This window comes from Anguilla rostrata, chromosome 13 (genome assembly GCF_018555375.3).
Source record: "Anguilla rostrata isolate EN2019 chromosome 13, ASM1855537v3, whole genome shotgun sequence".
NCBI lineage: Eukaryota > Metazoa > Chordata > Actinopteri > Anguilliformes > Anguillidae > Anguilla > Anguilla rostrata.
In genome coordinates this window covers 18,079,718-18,100,340 of record NC_057945.1, presented here as the reverse complement: position 1 = coordinate 18,100,340, position 20,623 = coordinate 18,079,718, and the positions used below count along the sequence as shown (strand labels likewise).

The 20,623-nt window shown below is 43.3% G+C and overlaps 1 protein-coding gene across 2 annotated transcripts in view; it reads right to left on the bottom strand.

The window, feature by feature from the left end:
* LOC135237907 (immunoglobulin superfamily member 21-like) overlaps nucleotides 1-20,623 on the bottom strand; it is a 240,079-nt gene that overhangs the window by 44,167 nt on the left and 175,289 nt on the right. For both annotated transcript variants that reach the window (XM_064305459.1, XM_064305458.1), the window contains 2 exons: nucleotides 14,390-14,511; nucleotides 8,945-9,063 (listed from right to left, as the gene is read on the bottom strand). In XM_064305459.1, the coding sequence (XP_064161529.1) occupies nucleotides 8,945-9,063; nucleotides 14,390-14,508 (238 nt within the window). In that variant the 5' untranslated portion in view covers nucleotides 14,509-14,511. The remainder of the gene's footprint in view (nucleotides 1-8,944; nucleotides 9,064-14,389; nucleotides 14,512-20,623) is intronic.

Below are 20,623 nucleotides of genomic sequence, written 5' to 3'. Positions count from 1 at the left end.
TTTTTTTTTATCCTTGCCAATTTATCGCGTGTCCCGGCCTCTCTGTTAGCCGCGGCCGGAGAAGACTGTGGAATCTCTGAGCGCGCTGGCAGGGGAAAGGGAAGCTGAGGGGCGCGCGGGCACGTCCGCGTCTCACACTTCAGCGCCACGCGAACCGCAGTGTGACATTTACCAACCCAGATTTCTTTCTGAAACTAGACCGTCCTGGTGTAAAGGGAACAGAAAGAAGGGAAATTAAATTGTCCTTTTTTGGCTGGACCACAACAGCGGGGCCAGCCCTACAAAAGCGAATGTCTGTGACTGAGTGAGTGGCTCGTCCAGCCATATACTAGGTTTTGAGCTGGTATTGCTTTTTTTTTTTTTTTTACAACTGGCAAAGAATGCTAACAATCACTCGGCCCATTTCACAGATAAGGATAGCTTAAATTTGTCAGAAATTTCTAATGCAATTTGGTAGCTCGTTGAAGCATTGTTATCAAATTTGAAAGTGCTATCATGATGGCATACTGTATAAGCCAAATTGTGCTATTATGCACTAGGCCTCTCATCTGGAAAACTTTATTCATTCTTTCATTGGCTCCCATAAGGTTAGTTAAGTTATGTAAGATCTAATGTTACAAAGATTAAAATTACGAGTTTAGGGTCCTATTTGTCAATGGTCAGTGTACAAATTGTATAAATAAATGAATCAGAACACAGCTACCATAATGAAATCTTCCACCAATCCTGATTTAATGAATAGAAAAGCCTACACACTAAACTACACAGCAGTGTGTAGGCTCATCAAATCCTAACCGGCTTCCAAAGAAAAACACACCACCAAAAGAACACCTCTGTAGTAATTGCGCTATGTATCAGACTAAATACTAAATAGCATAAAGTTTCTATAAATCTTTAAAGTAGATCCTGCCATTTTCACTCATGTTTAGGGCATGCTAATTCCTTTAATAAAAAACATAGGTCTATTGTTGGAATATCCTAGTCAGCTGGCACCACAGTAACCTAAAGGGGATTGTCTGCACAGTCATTAAATGTCATCAAAACATTTCATGAACAACTAGCCAACTGCCTTCCATTGCACCTGCTAGCTGTGGGTCATATGAAGCATGAATACAGTGAGGACCAGTGTTTTTGACGCTGTCCAGTGAAAACAGCGGGACGCAGTGCTTGACCATAGGGGGCAGGGCATCCTCAGGCAGCTCCAGACAGGGCGGGACTCTTCACGATAAAAAACGGGCAGTTTAAGGATGTGATGTCCTGCAGTCTTTAATAAACAGCCCGGGGCTCACACAGTGAAAATAACAGTAGAGACTGCCTGGGCCTGCCAGGCCAAGCCATACAGCAATCTGTTCAACAACAGCTCAGCTGGACCCAGAAAAAATAAATAATACACAAGCAGCTGAACATTAGTCGGACCTTTTAGCCACATATACACAATGCCAAGTGTGAAGCTTATGGCTTAGTCTAAGCTAATGGTGGGCACTGACACTGCACACATACACGCACACACACACACGAGCAAACACACATACACACACGCTACCAATCATCATCTGGCTTGTCTGGGAAAATTATATAGAGGTACTTAAACAATTGGAAATTCAACAGGAAAAGACAATAGCTTTAATTCACACGTCATCCAAAATATCTGGTGTAGGTCACAGGTCAATATATTTTCATTATTTACTCATTAAAATATTTCTCACATTCCCCAACAAACCATTCTTTGCCTTAATGAAAACGTATCTAAAGGAGGAGTTTAATCTCCCTAGAGAAAAGAAAGGGAAAAATAGAAACGGAAAAAGAGTTGGCAATCTTTAACTGCAAACAGATTCAAATCTGTCAAAGATTAAATCAATAGCTTTTAAATTTTTCTCTTCATACCACATCATGCCAGTGCTTGCGGATATGCATGCGTCCATGAGATCCTGTGTTACACATGTGTGGCTAGTACAGGGGTCTGCAACCCTGGTCCTGGACAGCCACAGGCTCTGCTAAGTTTTTTTTGTTACGCTGCACTTAATTGACCAGTTGATTGCTCAGTTAACTATTTTCAGCTGATCAACTGGGTCTGAATTGAGTGCTGATTTTAAGGTGAACAAAAAAAAAGTGGCTTTGTGGCTCTTCAGGACCAGGGTTGCAGACCCCTGGCCAAGTAAGCATGTGTGCTTGACTGTCTGTGCACTGTGGATGACTGTGGATGATATACCATCAGCCATACCACCATGTACCCTGCTCCTGCTAAATGGCTGCAACTAAGCAAGTGCATGTTTGGTTATTACTTGGATGGGAGACCTCCTGGGAAAACTAAGTTGCTGCTGGAAGTGGTGTTGGTGGGCGAGTAGGGTGCAATCTTCCCTTGTGTCAAATAAACCCCAATGCTATGATGAGGACACAACGCTGTAGGAGATGCTGTCCTTCAATTGAGGCATTAAACCAAGGTCCTGAGTTGGGGGATCCTAGTGTCCTGGCTAAATTCTCAACCTGAAATCTAATCATCCCCAGATTTAATTAGCTAAATATTCTTCTCTCTCTCCACCTCAGCTGATGTGTGGTATAAAATGGCTGCCGTGCTACACATTGGTGGTGGTTGAGGTGAGTTTCCTCCGTCATTACGATAAAGTCCTTTGAGTCACCAGATGGTGAGAAAGGAATTATATCAATGCAAGGAATTATTATTATTGTGTGCATTATGTACATGGGTTTGTCCCAGCATAATGAATATAAGTATGCATAAGAGTGTTACTTTGTCTGCGGTCTTTATATACTTGTGTGTGGATACTTTATGAGTGTGTGTGCGCACGTACATATTTTTTCATGAATGCTTTACATGCAGCCGCAATAGAATCTTGAAGCAAGAGCAAACATTTCTGAAAATAAAAATAAAAAGATTTTAAAATTCACTGAGAGAGTGTTATGTTGAGAAGTTTTCTAGTACTTCACGTCAGGAATGACAACCGTTATTCTCCAAGTCGCATTCAACGCAGAAAACTGCTAGAGTACACTCAAGTGTATGCCATTTTAGAGAGGACAGGAACCGGCGTGTACCACAGGAGGCATTGTGCTCTCACAGATGGAAATCTCAGAGTGATTTCAAGTACATAAGAATAATTGAATGGGTACAAAGAGGACGAGAAAGTAGCCAAACATGAAAGAAGAGGAAAATGGAGAAGAGAATGGAAAAAGAAGAGAAATAATACACTACGGCTTGGCTGACTACTGAATGGCTGGGAGCTGTGGCTGTGATAGATTCGCAACCTATCCAGGGTGTGTTCCCGCCTCTTGACCAATGCACCCTGGGATAGGCTTCAGCACAACCTGCGACCCAGGAATAGATAAGCGGGTATAGATAATGGATGGATGGAAGGATGGATGGGAGGTGCGCATTGTTTTTTTACATAATTGCCCAGCTATGAAGTAACACAGACAAAGGCTTAATCACAGTTCTAAATTATTGGGCATCAAAGTCTAATTCAATAGAATGGATGTGGACAACAAATTTTTTTGTCGTAAATTGCTGGCAAGCCAACGATTACAATTTTATACTTGCAATAGTGTTAACGGATATGTCCAGCCTCTGCCAACTCAAGCATAGTCAGCTTGTTGTCCATGAATGACTATAGTGAGTAGCTAGTCCAGTTATAGTTTACAGTTGCCAGCCATCCCATAAAATAAGGAATCATCCTATAATTGGAAAGTAGAAGAGGTGTTTCGTACTGAGCTCATATGGGATACATTTTGTTATGTAACTTTGAGAATGACCACATTTATAGTTTAGCTTCTGTTTTGAATATAATTCAATAGTTGGCTAGCTATCCATCTGTGATAACAACCATGCTGTGAGACCTACCTTAAAGCTAGCTTGGCCAGTTGAGAGGGACTAGAAATATATGTTTATTGCTGAGTGCTAATTTGCTGAAATACTTAAGTATTGTTTCCAGTGCAGTTTCCAGTTCCTCACTGTATATGTATACACCGCCCACTGTTTATATATTTTTAACAGTTGAAAAAAAAAAACTTTTTTTGTGTGACGATGAGCAACAAATTCATAGGACAATATATAAGTATTGGACAATAGTTCTTAACCACTGTCACATTTTAATAAGATGTGTAGATGTTCCTGGCTATCATGGCAGGCGCCCACACACTGAAGACCAGTGTCAGGTGAAAATTATTTTTTGAAAGTCTTCAGAAGTTTTTTGTTAGGTACATGATAACATTACTTTATTGTTCATTTTCAACATTGACTTTTGTGGCTTTAAACATATTACTTAATCATTTGTTTTATATTGAGTTTGCTGTTCGTTTCTTTTTAACTTCTTTTTTAACTTCGGATGATATACACTGCATGCGGTATTATAGATGTTCTGAGCGTTCCTTGCATTGTGGTGGTCAGATTATTTTTCAGAATGTTGCAGGGATTTATGTTGCCTAGACGCTCTAATTCGTGCTGTGGCACAGCACCATGTTTGATTATTAGCAAAAACCCTGAAGGCTGTATAATTATAACCTAATGATAGCATATAATAGAAAGTACTAATTTGACTGACTAGGCTAGTCAATCAATTTTGACTAATGAAAGCTGCAAAACTCAAAAATGACCTGTTCATGAGAAACCCAACATCCAGCAACCACCCCCCCAGCCCCGCCCCCTCCCCGACCAGCGATTCCTATGGGTCATGTCTTGCCGATCTGAACAGACAGACGATCGCCCTAGATCCTACTAGATCCAATTATCATATTCTTTGCAAAATAGAACAAACAGAATTAGTTTCTTTTAGAACACAATAGAATAGAGTAGAATTATTGTTCATATTAATGGAATATTAGTCTGTGCAAAAAAAAAATCATTCTTCACCATCAAAATGAAAGAAGAGTCTAGTATTTTTGCACACTAACATGGGGCTCGGTGTTCTACAGCCAGGTTCTACAACCTGGTCTGATCAACAACAACAACAAAAAAAAGCCTGTTTCCTGTCAATCCATGCAACACAAGGATCTCAGTGCTAAACCATGCATTTGTGTCTACAGGAGGCCTAGTCCACAAGGGTTAGGAGGGCTGCATTAACAACAGCCATTTACAAACCACTGGCTAAATATATACACGGCATAATTAAAGTCAGGTCCGTAATTGAAACGAATCCTGGTTTTATGGGATGAAAGAATAATTACTCCCCAAACACCTCATAGCTCATTTGCCCTGTTCCCCAGCATATAAATACAAACTCCAGCTGTCTTATGAAGGGTGTTCTCTCAATTACCTCTCACGCTCCTTGGAAAGGTTAAAACAGAGGGATCTCAGAGATTACGTGCCCTGACATACAAACACAGAAGTGAATCGATGGAGTTATAGTTTTACAAGACGAACATTGACACAAATGTTTTAAGAAATGAATTTTAAACATTGTCATTGCATTATTAGAGTTATTAAAAAAATAAACCTCCTTCACTCACTGTTCTGCATCACGGCATTGATCAGTGATTAAAACCAAACAAAAAGTTTCATGTCAAATAATTAGACACCGTTGTTGTACCCATGGACATTTAGACGCCCGGAGTTGATCTGAGATTCGCCATCGCAGACAACGCTCACGGCTAACATAATTGATCTAATTTTTTCCTCGGCTGGACTAATTTGGCATTGTCTCAAGGTCATTTACGGCTAGTGACTTCAGAGGAACGCATGATTTAAGGTGCAGAGGGGCTGCACAGATAGTCAAGTGAAACATTAATAATGAATAACAATCATGCGCAATTAAGGAAGTAAGTTCTGGAAGGCTAGCTAAGCTGCTTTTATGCTACTTGTGGGCATGTATGTAACAGAGGGCGGACCTGTAAATGGCATCATGGACTGGATTTGTGGGATTCATTTTTTTTTTTCCCACTCCCCGCAGAGGAAAACCCCAGGGCTGGCACAGACGAGGGGCACCCAACCCAGGTCCGAGGAAGCAACTCAGGTCATTGTCCGCCTTTCAGCTGCGATGTGCCACGGGAGACCAAATCTTTTTCAATACATTGTTTTAAAAAGCCTGAGTTATTTCAGGAAGGAATGTACAAAAAGATCTTCTAAACTGATATTTATTTCAGTGGCTCTGTGCCTATGGGTAAGGCAGTCGAGAGAGAATACAGTTTGCTGAGAGTATGTGCTATTGTAAGCTTTGGATATCTCAGCCTCTTTGCTTTCATTTCTGCCATTGTGTTTTCCAAAAAAGCCTTCTAAGAAACGCTGTCCTGCTTGCCTTCCAGCCTTCCAGTGTCCATTGTGACAGGTGCGCGGAATGGCAGGGAAACACTCAGGCGAAGACGAAAGATTAAAAAGTAATGAAGTCAGAGTGACACGGGCTACATAATTCCACAGTGTGGCCTTCAGATACAGTGGTAGAATTGCTTGGCAGGAATTCATTAAAATGATAATTCTTATTTATGAAGCCCTTTAAAAAATTAAAATTGCCTCCTTGCAGTTTCCCATTAATTAACTTTTGTCTCTTTTTCTCTCTTTTTCCTCTTTCCTATTTTCCCTTCCCGGTGAACTTGGCACACTGATGGGTTATGAATAATTCTTTTTCAGCTTAGACAGCAATTAGCCATGACACTGAAGGCCACGCAGATCCTCCTTTATGAGAAAAGGTTCTCACACTATTTCAGGTCCCAGATTTTCGCCATGCTGCGTCTCACATTCTGGCAACGTAAGCACTCCTCGACTTCAGACTCATTCTAAATTGCGACACGAAATGTTCACACACACACGCACGCACGCACGCACACACACACACACTCTCTTCTCACAAAAAAAGGAATGAGAACATACAGAGAATTACTGGCATCTTTCATATGAGTATGCTCATCACTGTTTCCCACAGGTTTACATTCAAACATTGCACACGGAGGTATGCTTTCACTACCATCTTTTTACACTGTTGGCTTGAAACTAACATGGCCGTTTGCTTCATCTTAAAGTCAGAATCCGTTCACATTGTAGTGTATTTGTTTAAGATTGGAAAAAATGGCTGCCCCTAATAATTTATAAAATAGTTTTGGCCATTATTTTCTAATTGTCTCTGAAATGGAAATTAGTGTTCTGTTTCTGGGGTGCACTTATCTGCCTTATAGAACGATTGAAGTTAATTTTTGTAATACCAGAAACAGGGATCCTGCCACCCATTGCTCCATGGATGAGGTCACAGGTCAATTAGTGGCAAGAGGAACGTCTCTCACGCGAGCCAGTGGGAGTGTGTAGCATCAGACATCCTGTAGCTGATCCATCTCCCTGAGAGTGCAACAGGAATCGGCAGAAACGGGTGAAATTCTACCGCAGGAACCCCAGCTCACCCCTCACTTCACCGTTAAGGGCTTATTTTAGAAACCCAAAGATTAAAAAAAAAAACGTTAGAAAAAGAAGGAACAAATCCAAAATGAGGAAATCATTTCCAGTTCAAAATTACCATCCCTATCACCACCTTTTAATTAAAATATATTACATAACACAGATCTGCTGGAGAATGAGGAAGAGCACGTACTCAAAGCAAATAGAGGAATTCAGCTCATTTGGTAGGACAATTTATATTTCTTTTTTTCTGGACCGAAAAAAGAAAATCCATTTGCTTCTGGGCTTAATTATGCTGTAATAACTGCTGTTTGAGAATAAGAGCCTATGGTTTAAACATGACCCTGCAGCACAGACTGGAGAGCGGATGAGTGTGTGTGTGTGTGTGTGCATGTATATGCGTGTGTGTGCATATGCATGCACGTTTGAGTATGAAAGACAGAGAAAGTGAGACATGGAAAATGTGTACGTAAGCGTGTAACATTATATATGGAATAGTTTATGAGTGCAGTGAGGAGTACTAGAGCTCCAAGTTTCACTCCTGTGCATCTCACAGCCCTCTGCATAAACAGCCCCTTATCATGCTGAGCTGGTTCTGCTAACGAGCCTCCACTCCTTCCCTGTGTCTCATGGCTTGCATCCAACATGCCATCGCTACCCTCTCCCCCCCCCCCCCCCCCCAAACTGCAGCTGTTCTCTCCCAGTTCTATCAATCCATCAATCAACTTCATTTTATTTGACACGCTGCTCTTAAAGTGCATTGTATGGATGTAATGTGAGTTATTGCAGATATAAATTGGGGAAAAAAGAGCAATGATGCTTGGGTAATAGAAGAGAAAACACCTTGAGCAATAGCAGTGGAAAAACCGAGATGTGATCAGTCGTGCTTAAGGGTAGATGGGAAAACAACCTAATGAAACACCTTTCTGAAGCCGTTCTCTCTTTCAGGGGGAAGGGTGGGTAAATAATGACCCAACACTTTATATGGTAAAAAAAATAGGGACATTTTCCCCCTGGATGGACACCCTTTGTAAAAAAATAAAATAAAAAAGTGAAAGATAACAATGGGAGGTGTTTGTCTGGGGGGTAACGCATTCAGATATTCTCCTCCCCGGCAAAGATGTGGTATACTTGCGGTTAATTCTGTGTAATGGATGAGGCACAGGTTTGAAAATCAGGTGGGACACAGCTGTGAAACCACATAGCTTCATTAAATATTCATCTCTATAAATGGATGATACAAACCATGCATTGTTTAGGTCTGCTTGGATAATGATCATTCTCTGTTTTCCAATGGTAGAGGGCAGGCATGTAACATAATGTACTCTGAAATAAGTCTTATATCTTTGAGCAAGGTAGCGAATCTGAAATATTTTGTTTATCATTAAGCTGCTTCAATGACTGACATACATCACGTGAGAGATAATAATGGTTGCTAAGAAAATAAATTTTAAAACATAATAATAGTCAACATACAGTATATGACATTATTTACAGTACCATGTGATTTATAGCAGTGTAACAACTGATCTTAGTTAAAGAAAGATTATCATAATTCATCGATGCAGGGAATACGGCGCACATCTGTGATTGGTTATTGAGAGACCCGTGGACACTCACCCATCACATTCAGGAAGACGTTCCCCGAAGCCAGGACCACCTTCTCCCTGGTCGCTCGGTCGTAGATGCCCACGTGGCACTCGTACGGCCCGTTGTCAGAGATCCGTACCTCCGGCAGCCTGGGGGTGAAGGAATGGACATACATGCATCACAATCACAAAGTAAAATTACACAACCAAGGAAAAATGTCTACACGAACTGAGCTCCTGCAGCCTTACAGATTATGACCTCACACTGTCCAACTGCAGCGAGCTAGCACGTTATTATAGTACTACAAGTGATCCACTGATTTGAACCAATCAAAGCCTGTGCCTGTGGAGTCTTTTGATTGCTTTGAACAAGCAAGTGATGACTCTGACTGTTATAGCTGATGGTATGTCATTCACCTGGGTGCAAATATGCGCAAAAGATACAGAGTTTCAACAATGTAGTAAGACCGTGACACCAACAGGCGCCAAACTATTCTGCGCAGACTGAGGTTTCGATGCTATCGACAAGGCTTCACAAGTGCGTGATTCTCTGGCAATCTGCCTGAAAAACGTCAGAGGCATCATCGGTATTCCGAGACAACCCTAACGCGTGTGTCAAGGGAAAACAACGGCGAGCACGGGAAAGTGTTGGGATTTATTTTGGGACAGGAGAGATTGTCCTTGCTGTCTGGAAACCGCAGACAGACCTCTCTGTGGGAGAGTGGGGCACGCCAAACTGTGTCACGCTAATGAGTTCAATGGCGGGGGAGAGTCATTGTTCTGGAGCCTTCGGCAGAGTGACTCTTCTCTTCAGACTCAGGATCTCCGCTTCCAACCTAGCACCCATCTAGAAGCTCGCGCGAATGGTTACAACAGGAACCGACCTCTCCTATCTTGTGAAGACAGACAGACAGACAGACACACACACACACACACACACACACACACACACACACACACACACACACACACACACACATAACAATTTGAAAAAAATTCTCTGTGCTTTCTTTTCCATTCCTCTAGCCTGTGACCTCCCTGAGTACTGCGCCATCTCCTTGCGCATACCGGACACCTCGCGGAAAGTTAGCGGTTAGCTCGACTAGTTTGCTGTGATTGAAAGCGGCAGAGGAGCTTGACACTTTTCACAGAGAGCGTTCCCGCCGCGCGCAGCGTTTCTTTTCCTGTGCTCTAAATCATTCCTTCCAGCGCGCGGTGGGGAGGAGCACCAGGAGCTGGAGTCTGAGGCGCGGCGTGGATAATGGCTTCTGCGTGACAGCGTCGGTCGTGCCAAGAGAAGAAAAAAAATTCATTTGACTTTGGAGTCTGTTTGGAGGTTCCCGAAGCATAATTCCACAGCCTTAATTATGTAGATGGTGGCAGATTGAATGCGCTAGGGGAGGAGGAGGAGGAGGAGGAGGAGGAGGAGGAGGATTTGGTGATAGGCCCTAGTGAGCACCAGGGAAAACACTGAAAACACTGCCATTACCACAAATGCAGTATAGTGTTGGCTTCCCCACCAGTGCTCACTGTCCCCTCGATGACACCAGTCCAACTCGACTTGGCTCGGCCTAGCTGAGCATGATTCGACTCAGGTCAGCTAGGCCTTTCTGCGCAAAATGAGGTTTTGATACTATCGACAAGACATCACAAGAAAACGCCTACGAAACGTCAGAGGCATCAGCAGTACTACGCCACAGCCCCAACGTGGCAACGGGGATCATCGAAGGCGAGCCTGCGAATGAGTCACGACTGATTTCTGAACAGCAGCGACTGCCCTTGACTCAGGTCAGATAGGTTAAGTCCGGCTCAGCACACCTTACTTTGACTAAGCTCAGCCTAGCTTAGCCCAGTTATGCTCAACTTTGCTAGGCTCGACGGCCATCTCAGGTGGCAACGTGCCCGGAACCCGTGCCAGCCTGTTAAAAGCCCAGGCCCTCGGAGCCATTTTCACGGCACTGAGGGATGGGCTACTCCTTCCTGTACCCTGTTCTGCTCTAGATGTAGATTTCACATGGACCATTCATCGGCTTGTAATAAAAAGCCGATTAGCACTAAATCACCTTGGAGCGAGGAGGGAAGTCTGGCCACCAACCAAGGACGTGCTTCTCTCTTACAATATATTGCAATTTCCCGGGGTGGCTGAGAACTTGTACAACTTGAACGCAAAAATGTACATATTCAGGAAATAACGAGAATACGATGTCAGTATACCCAACGAATAAAGTCATTAGATTGGATTCCTTTGTTCCCTGATCCAGAGTACTGACCTCTGGCTGACTAATCTTTTTATCCAAGTCTGAATAATCCCACTGTAAATGTTTCAATTTGTCTATATCTGCTCCTGCATCGTGATCAGAATGATGTGATAGTGGATAAATGCATCACATGCACACACACACACGTGCACACACACATGCACATACACACACAGACACACGCAGACACACACACGCACGCACACACACAAAGACACACACGTACAGAAGTGCGGCAGACACACACACACACACGCGTGTGGCTGATGGCAGTGGGCAGGCTCAGAGGGATCGATAGACCGTTTAGAGCTCCCTCTAAGAGTTCATTCCCGCTGTCCAGGGTGCCAAGTAGCCGGCCCTAACGTGACCGCCTGAGCTGCTCCTCTCTGACATCAGAGGAGGGAGAGCTGACCTGCCAGGCCGCTCCACACAGCACATTCCATTACCTCAGCCAGGCGGTCACAAGCGTTTATGCAAAGGCCTCCAGCCTCCCTCCACTGATCTCAGCTCATAGCACTACATGCACTGAATAAACACCATAGCGCACTCCCATCAGAGGCTGGATAAAGGATTCAGTGAGAGAAACAGTGGCTCAGAAGACAAGGCTGTGTACCATATAATTAATACGGGGACATGTCGTAACTTTCTGTGCTTTTACAGGAGAGTGAAAAAAGCAATCTATTGCTAAATTACCTTTATAAGAACATTATAATAATTATGAATAATTCATGTCATCGGGTCTTGTTATATTCTGTCTGCATTTAGACTGCCTTCTGTAAATAGTTGTATGCAAATAAAAATGGCACGTTGTCTCATAATTGTGATAGGTTGGGCTTGACTGATAAGTGAAAGCACTGAGGTAATCTCAAAGAGAGGGGTAGTCTTGTCCTGTGTTCTTATGAATCCATAATGTTAATTCATCAACTGATGCCCTGTGATTAACTCTGCCCTTCAAGTATATATTAGGGGTGTAACAATATATCGATCCAGATGGATGTATCAGTTCAAAAAGCAATCCTAACGTGCAAAATTCGATCCGTATCAGATATCCAGCTTGCTCTTTAGCAACCCTACCAACACCACAATTTACATTTCTGACTCGAGCTCATCATCACTCGCACTAGTACTGTTTTTCCTTCTGTTAAACATGATGTCAATAAGTTTCACTCTCAACCTCATTTTGGTGGTATGTGTACCTTTTATCAGAATTGTGTTATCTGGATCATACGTATTGATCGTTTTGTACTGCCAGTCATTTTGGCTCGTATCGTAGCAAAATCTGTGATATTGCCAAATATCAAACCAGCAGTCCTAAACTTGACCCGCTGTACCACTGTCACACACAGAACAGGCAACTTTGCAGGGGTTCTGAGCAGTGAGGTCACAGGATGGATGCAAGAAGAGAGAAACAGAGCGGAGACTCAGCGAGACTTCAGAGAGCGAGGGAGCACAGTGCAGCAGTTCCCGAGCAACAGCGGCCACTGAACCACTTCCAAGCCCGGCTTCCTCGAGGCTGTGTGACAGAAAGCTTTGCATTCGTAACTGGAGAGGTTATACTCTGAACACACTGACTGCTATTAAATATTCACACTGACTACAGCAATCTCCCCACAGTTATGCAAGGGAGTTATGGAGCTGTGTTAGTGGAAAGCATCAAATCGCAATTTTCTCCATCCTCATTTGTGGATTTGACACCGTACCATGAATGTGTCATGTCTTCATACTGCTCTATGCCCTCCAGGAGAACCAGCAGCCCGTACTAAGCACATGCCATCAAGGGAAACACACCAACTCTAATTCCCCTCTGTTGAAAATGTCTTTGCATTAAAATGCCTTAGTACCCTTCTTATAATATTACAATGAAACTTCCATTGTCAGGAGTCCTATCACTGCTGCCTTGATCTCATTGATGCATGTCACAGACATTCAGTAAGTAAATAGCTTAAACAGCCTTTCCCGGTTTGCTGAAATGTGGTTTTGCAATAAAGATTTAAGACTTAATTACATGCTGTAATATTTGTGTACTTCCTTCCCACTTCCTGCTGGTCTCAAATGCCCCCCTATATTTACCTTGATGGGGTATCAGTGACCATGTGACCAGCCTGGCTAGATGTCTGCTTCAGGAGCACGGTACTGTAATGCTGTACTCACACCTCCTTAAAGGTTTTCCTCCATTGGCCTGCATATCACAGTCTATCACATACAACCATCAGTGTGGTTATAATGAGTGAGTGAATGTGCATGTGGGTGTTGTGTGTCTTGGTTCCCCAAAGCAAAGACAGGATTTTCAGTGCGCCACATTCTAACCCAAATAGAGGGACGGAGACAGAGACAGGGAGTGAGATAACTTTTTTATCCAAAACTTTCAGACAGGCGAGAAAATCCCAGGAAATCCCTGACATGCTGCTCAACCACCCAGACGCAGAGCTGTCCGTTTCTCAGGCGGGATGGTATGTTCTCGGAGGGGAAAGATGGAGAAAGGAGCCCGCCTTCTGCAGAACTGCCGTAGGGCCTGCCTCAGGTGCACTGTAGCACCGATCGAGAAGTTAAAAAAAAAAAAAAAAAAAAGCCCACAGACGTTAATGGGGTCTCATGAACATTCAATGGACAGAGACAGGTGCAATTCTCTCCAAGATTGTTGGAGATGACCACATCAGCCAATTAGCATCATTCAATGCCAGTCCATCATTGTTGAACAGGTTGAACAGTGTACGTTTAAGGTTGATTCAGGACTGTTTTTAGGAGCATATCTCTCTCTCTCTCTCTTTCACTCTCATGAAATTATCTTTCAAACAAAAACGTTATTCATTTTAAGAAACAATGATTGATTTTTGAACTTTATGAATTTAATGGCATGAAAACAAAATTTAATTTTAAGAAATGCAGTGCCGCATGTATCCAGTATAGGGGCAATAATGCCTGTGTTTCTTGTGCAGTGACTGAGCCAACAAAATGAAACCGAAAATAGCAACTTTTTTCTCTTAATTTTTTCTGTCTCTTCTTTCTGTCTTTCTCACCCTCTTTCTGTCGCCCCCCTCTCTCTTTCTCTCTCTCTTACTTCCTCTCTTTCTGTTGTGTGAATGCACATGTGTGATTGTGTGTATGTGTGTGTTTGTGGGAGGGATGGATTTTTGCTGGGGCAAAAACAAAGGTTTGGGTCTTCCCTTGAATCACCAATCAGTACTGCGGTGGTAGGTGTTTGGCCTCCATTCACTTACCTGACGGTTGACTGGTACACCAGGTCTTCGCGTCTCCGGTAGTCCTCCATGTGGGAGTAATTGGTGTTGAACATGGCATCATATGTAAAAATCTTCTGCTTAAGCGTGCCCCCGTCCATCACCTGCGGGGACAGACAAAAAGAATGTAAAAAAAACAGGCACAAACATTCCACAGTACAAATGTACTGGGTGCTCCTCTCTGTAAAGCACAGCACTTACATCATATCACATCTCCTGAGGCAATTTTACTAATTGTTCCTTCAGTCACCTCATTGATCCACTTAATGGTGAAACAGGTTTCCTTATTCAAAAGGAGAGCATGATTCACAGCACTTAAACACATTTTGACACATTCAAAGATGGCAGAGGTTTGGACTTGTTTCCCTTTCTGGCCCTTGTCCTTGCTGATTTAGATCGGTGGAGAGGGTGTTAATTCTTTTTCTGACAGCCTGCTTTATGCTGCACATTCCATACAATCGTTCCTGTGAAAGTGGCCTTCTGACTGTTCCAAATGAATACACCAGCTGTTCAACCTTCTATTTCAATTGAACATATGTGCAGCTGAAAAAAATGGCGAAAAGTTAACATTACAGAGTAACAGTTTAAAAAATAAAAAAAAGTATTTGTATGTTCGCTCATTTCTGTCACAAATAGCTACAGTGGATACAAAATAACCCATTTGGGACTGTCCGGTTGTATGAAAAGAGACCACCTCAGAGTCACTACACAACCCCTCAGGTTTACCTGGAGACCACTGCAGGCCACCCGGTCACTGCTTATCTTTGTACAACCACGCATTCCGGAGTATCCCCTGCATATTTTAGTGAAGACTGTAAGGGCACTGTATTCCGTTGGTGGCCAACAGACTTTGAAACAGCTACGGCATTACACTATATGACCATTATACTATAGTGTGTGAGGAAACGGTGCTTGGAATGGCACAGCCATTTTCTGATTTATTTTTTTAAAGTCAAAGTGAATGATGGCCCGGCGTTTCTTCCTCTAATATTCACAAGGGGAGGTTGTTTAGCATTTGAATGACTGCGATTTTTCTCGCCTTTAGAATGGCAGACAGACGTGGAGAAAGGGTGACAGCATTTTAATGGAAGCGTTAATGCCGCTTTGAAGGGGGAAATTGTTGGCGGGATGGATCTTTCTTCGGCGGCTGCTGGAGATCTTATCTTCCGCTTCTGCCACCGCATCCCTCTCAGCGGTAAATAAGTCCTAAAATAGGCCGCAGCAGACACAGGCCCGAGGAGGTGGAACTAAATTGATTGATTTAAGAAAAACAATTCATGCAGGGTAGAGTCTTCATAAAAAATACCCAGAATAGCTTACAGCATGATCAGGAGAAGATGGGAACACCTGCAGATTCCAGTTACAAAATAACATAGAATGTGGAGATATAAAATCAGAGGAGCGTGCTAAAAATGCTCAATAACATGCCGGAAAAATACAACCGATTGGGTACAAGAAGCCATATTTTTTTTATACAGTAGAACATCCGAGCAGGAGAATAAAAAATGTGAATTATTGGACGGATGTGTGAGTGATGTTATACATGCAACGTTTAAATGTCTAAATAGTTCTGTAAAATAAATATTGTGTATATTTAACATAAATGTTGGCCGTATTTATATATGTTTATATTTTTAATAAAAAGGTTACGTGCAATTGAATGAAAATGAGCACACTAGTGAATAGAAAGTAATGGTTTCATCAAATGTAAGGTGTTTGCCACACATTTGTACATAATCTAATTTACAATTGTGTGGCAATTGTCTATGCAAATGTCAGTACAGTATGTTATTTCTAGTTTCTGGTATAGCACAAATCTGCATTTTAAACAGATAATATGTTCATAACAGAGGCCTATGATAGAAACATTTCAAAAGATGAGGCAGTTGCACTGCAGAACCTTTAAACGTTCAAACTGATCTTTTTTTAATGCTTCGCAGAAATGTGCTCGATTCTGACATTTCTAATATGTAACGGATCACAGGAAACAATTTACGGGCCAAGAGGAGGGACATTAATATTTCTGCAAGCGAGACTGTGAGAGTGGCCATTTGGCCAGGGCACAGGCTTCCGCTTTATCCTTGACTGAAAGGACTGTGCCCAAGGAAATGCTTTGGCACTGGACCCAAGGCCTGAAGGACGATAACACTTATCAGTTTTTCTCCTGCTAGTAGCGTTTCAGGAGTGAGGACACACTCAATCTGGCATGGGTATGGATGCACAATGGCGGGTAGATGTTGCTTAGAGGTTTTACAGACGGAGGCCGCGTTGAAAGGTCAACTGCTAAAAGCAAACCCCTGTCTGAGAACTGTTTACGCACCAGCCAACCTCTCACTATTGTTGTGGCTCCCTGTAATAGACCTTTCAGAAATGTCCTAAAAGGCAACAAAGGTAACAATAGCTGTCTAACATTACTTCAGACAGTGACAAAGAAATACAAATTTGTCCGCTGCATACTTCAAAATGTTTCTCCTGCTTACATCAGAAAGGATGAAAAAATTGTTGCAGAAGAGACAATATTAATAATTTTACAATTCGCTGGTATAGCCATATTTTACATAGGAAAGCACTCGCTTTATTTTCTCACTACTTCAACAAAATATAGATATAATCACATGGGTCTTTTTTTGTATGTCCACTTTCAATGTCTTAATGACATTGAAATCTACTAATTACATTAAAATGACAAATACAGTCCAAATCATTCACAAATCCCAAAATGTAAACACAATGCAACAAAAAAATCTTAGATGTGAAAGACAGCAGAATTATTATAACCAATCCTGGCAGCAGGTTGTGGGCAAACTGCTCAGTTTTTCTCTTATTGTTTTGGCGGGAGAGCTGTTCATTACAGTCCAGAAGCAAAGGAGCAGTAACTTATGTAAACAGAGATGGCGGTCGATGGCGAGCCGTCTGAAGAGACGGAGCAGCAGCGCCTCGCCGATCCCCGCGGATTGTTACCGTTCTCGGGTTAAACAGTCCGTTTCAACGCGTCCCTCCCCCCCCTCCCAGCCCCCGCGATTCACGATTCAAAAATGGGCTGTTAGAAATGCGGCCCGGGGTCGCTCGGGGGTCCGCCTTTCACCGCCCGCCTCGCACCGCCCGCCTCGCACCGCCCGCCTCGCACCGCCCGCCAGCCGTAATGGAGACGGAGACCGGGGAGTCCTCGGATGGCGGCGAGTCAGTCCCTCGCCGTTGTTTGATATTCCTCGGGTGCCCCTCCTCCCTAAACGAATTCACCCCTTAATTAAGACGGACTCGGATCCTGGCGCACGGTGACACCCGTCTGTGGAGGAGCGAGCGACGCCGGTCGATTCGGAGTCTGAACTTCCTCAGAGGGAGGCACGAGCGCGCGGACAGGGGAGGGGGAGGGGGACAAGATGAATTTGTGGTGATTAAGAACAAGCGCTGCTCGGGGAAAATGACGCTTTGCTTCGGTGACTTTTTTGAATCCGGGCCACGCATTACAGGTGTACGCAGAAAAGACCACGGCCATTCCAACAGTCTGCCATCTGGAGATCTGAAAACCAGCAGCCACGTGAATGATGGCCGTTCCCTCAGTCGAGTCGATTGGTTCACAAACTGCGGCTACCTCACTGTCTTACCTACAGAAACAATGAGGTACGTTGACTGGTGTGTGTTGCCCTGCCTACGAGGCTTCACCGAACAGCGTAAATCCCAGCGCAAGGCTCTGGCAGGGTACAGGGGCATCACAAAGACCAATAAGCACGCAGGAACAATCAAAAAGGCCTCCAGACAGGAAGAGTGGTGTAATCCAGCTCTTCTCCTCAGGTCACCAGAGGCCCTCATTTATAGTAGAGCACAGTACCAGCTGTGAACCTCTATGGTACCATGAGGAAACCATGTAATCCGCACTGAATCTAAGACCACCTGCCGTCAGCGTAACTGTCTCCATTTAAAGGAAATACTGCCGGCCACCTGGAACGGTCTTCCCACAGCTTCCGAATTTAGGGACGCTTTGAAAAGTCTCGAATGCTCTTGGCGGGTTATAACGCGCAAACAATAGCACTATCTTATCTCTGTTGAACCAACTCCATCACGGCACAAGCCTTGAATTAGTCTTCTGAAATGTCTTCAATTCTCTTAAAAACAGAAACATTTTTGACTGCAGTTTGAGAGCCAACAATCTGCTCTGGCTTTTCCCAAAGCATGTTTAATACACAAATTAGCATGATAAGTGTTCATTACTTTGTTCACTGTTCTCCGTTTCAGTATGTTCAATCTTTCACAGCATGAGTCCAGGAGTCTCTGTGCATAACGCACCTGAATCAGCTCGTTATATGCCGGCAGGCTCCACTCGTATATAATTTAACAGAGCAACTTCAATAGCTTAGAATTTAGCTAATTATGCACAGTTAACTAGCATATAGTGCAGTATACAAGTTATTGTATTGTTAACACACAAGTATTAAATAGGAAAACAAGCACCAAAGCAGAGATTTTCAGAACATTACCATAAGCGGACACACTGCATTGTGAAAACAATTAGCAACCGATCTTCTCGGTAATGAGGCTGAACATTATACAGTTGCAGCGTGAGCGAACTCAGAAGCACAGAATATTGCACAAATTTATGGGTGACAATATTCAACAAACTCATTTCCATATTAGTTTGTATTACAAGTGTGCCTTTATGTTGATTTGCAAGTTCATAGCAGGAGTGTCACTGTGAGTGTGCACTCTGCTGTAATTTCCATAATTGCAGTCTAGGCTACTCCTAAAAAAAAACCCAAAAAAAACAAAGTGAAACAAAAAAATGGCTACGGAATGAAATCTCCCGATGATATAGCTCTTTAAAAAAAAGAAAAGAAACTAAAGTGTGAACATGTTAACGTGATTAACACAAAAACAAGTTGACCATAAGAAAATTTTAATGCAGCTGATGAAATCGACCATTTATACAATCCTTTTTAAAAAAATCCCTGGTGACTCGGCCTCACTGTAGGTTTAACGGAAGCCAGTGTAACGGGAAAATGGCAGTGTTTGCTGTTCCGCCGGTGTGCACGTCGCCAATTTGCACCACGATCTTCTCGCTGAAATGTGATGGGCGTATTCGTAAACTGCTCGCTGAGAACCATTCTGTTAACCTGCAAGCATGCGGCACGACGCGGACTTCCCATCGAACGCGGTGTGTCAGGAACCTGTTTAATGCATTTCATGCTCCAAATGAGAAGGGCTGCTCTTCACCCTCACCCCGCCTGAGCGCACCGCGGGACCGCCAAAAACGCGCCTTCCCCTTGTCACGCGCATAGTCGCCCCACTCAGAGGAGGGAGCCATATGTCTCTCCTTTAAGGGTGAGAAATGACTCAGTTATGAGGATTTCTGGATGAGTCGGCATCACCTTCACGCTCCTCTCATCAAAATTTATAATGAATAATACTGTGATGTTTAAGACAACAAAGAAAACAAGTTTGTTCTTGGCGGTGCAGATGAATAGAATGGAATGAGCCTGGGTCATAGTGGGATGGTAAATACTGCTATATTTTCCTCATATCTGTGTCAGGGCCTCTCAGTTGTTTGGCTCCTACTGTCATTCTGATTGGCTACCAAACACACATGCACACACACACGCATATACACACACACACACACACACACACACACACAGACCCTCAAAAGAGTGACGTCTCGCTAGGCTGGCTATTGATTTGTGAGGGTCAGATCAGGTTCAGGTTTAATCAGTGGTCTGTTCTCTGAGACGTTATTACAGATGTCTGTCTTCCTGATCCAGACTGCCCAACAGCGGCATTACTTGCTCTGTCCCAGCTTCGCTTGCTGATAAAATCAGAGCAAGAGAGATATGACAGTGAAAGAGCTGAGAGAGAGAAGGGGGCTCTCACAGAGCGAGCGAGCGAGCGAGCAAGAGAGAGAGAGAGGGGACAACGAGTGGACAGAAGCACCCATGGGCCAGCACCCAAGTCAGTACCAAGTAGGAGAAATGAACAGCTGACTGGAGTGAACCATGAGCTAACCTGCTCGTTTCTCCAAAAAATCACCAGAAACATCCCTGTATCCACCACCAGAGGCTCGGAGCGCACCTGGAGACAGTTCTGAGGGCAACGTGATTCTGTGGATGTGGTCTCCCACAGGCCTGAAAGCTCTCAGTAGGTTTTTTCTTTTTTTTTTTTAGTTCTTTAAAGTCAAGTGTTTCACTGTAAAATATCAGCACCTCTTGGTCATTTTAACGGTCAACG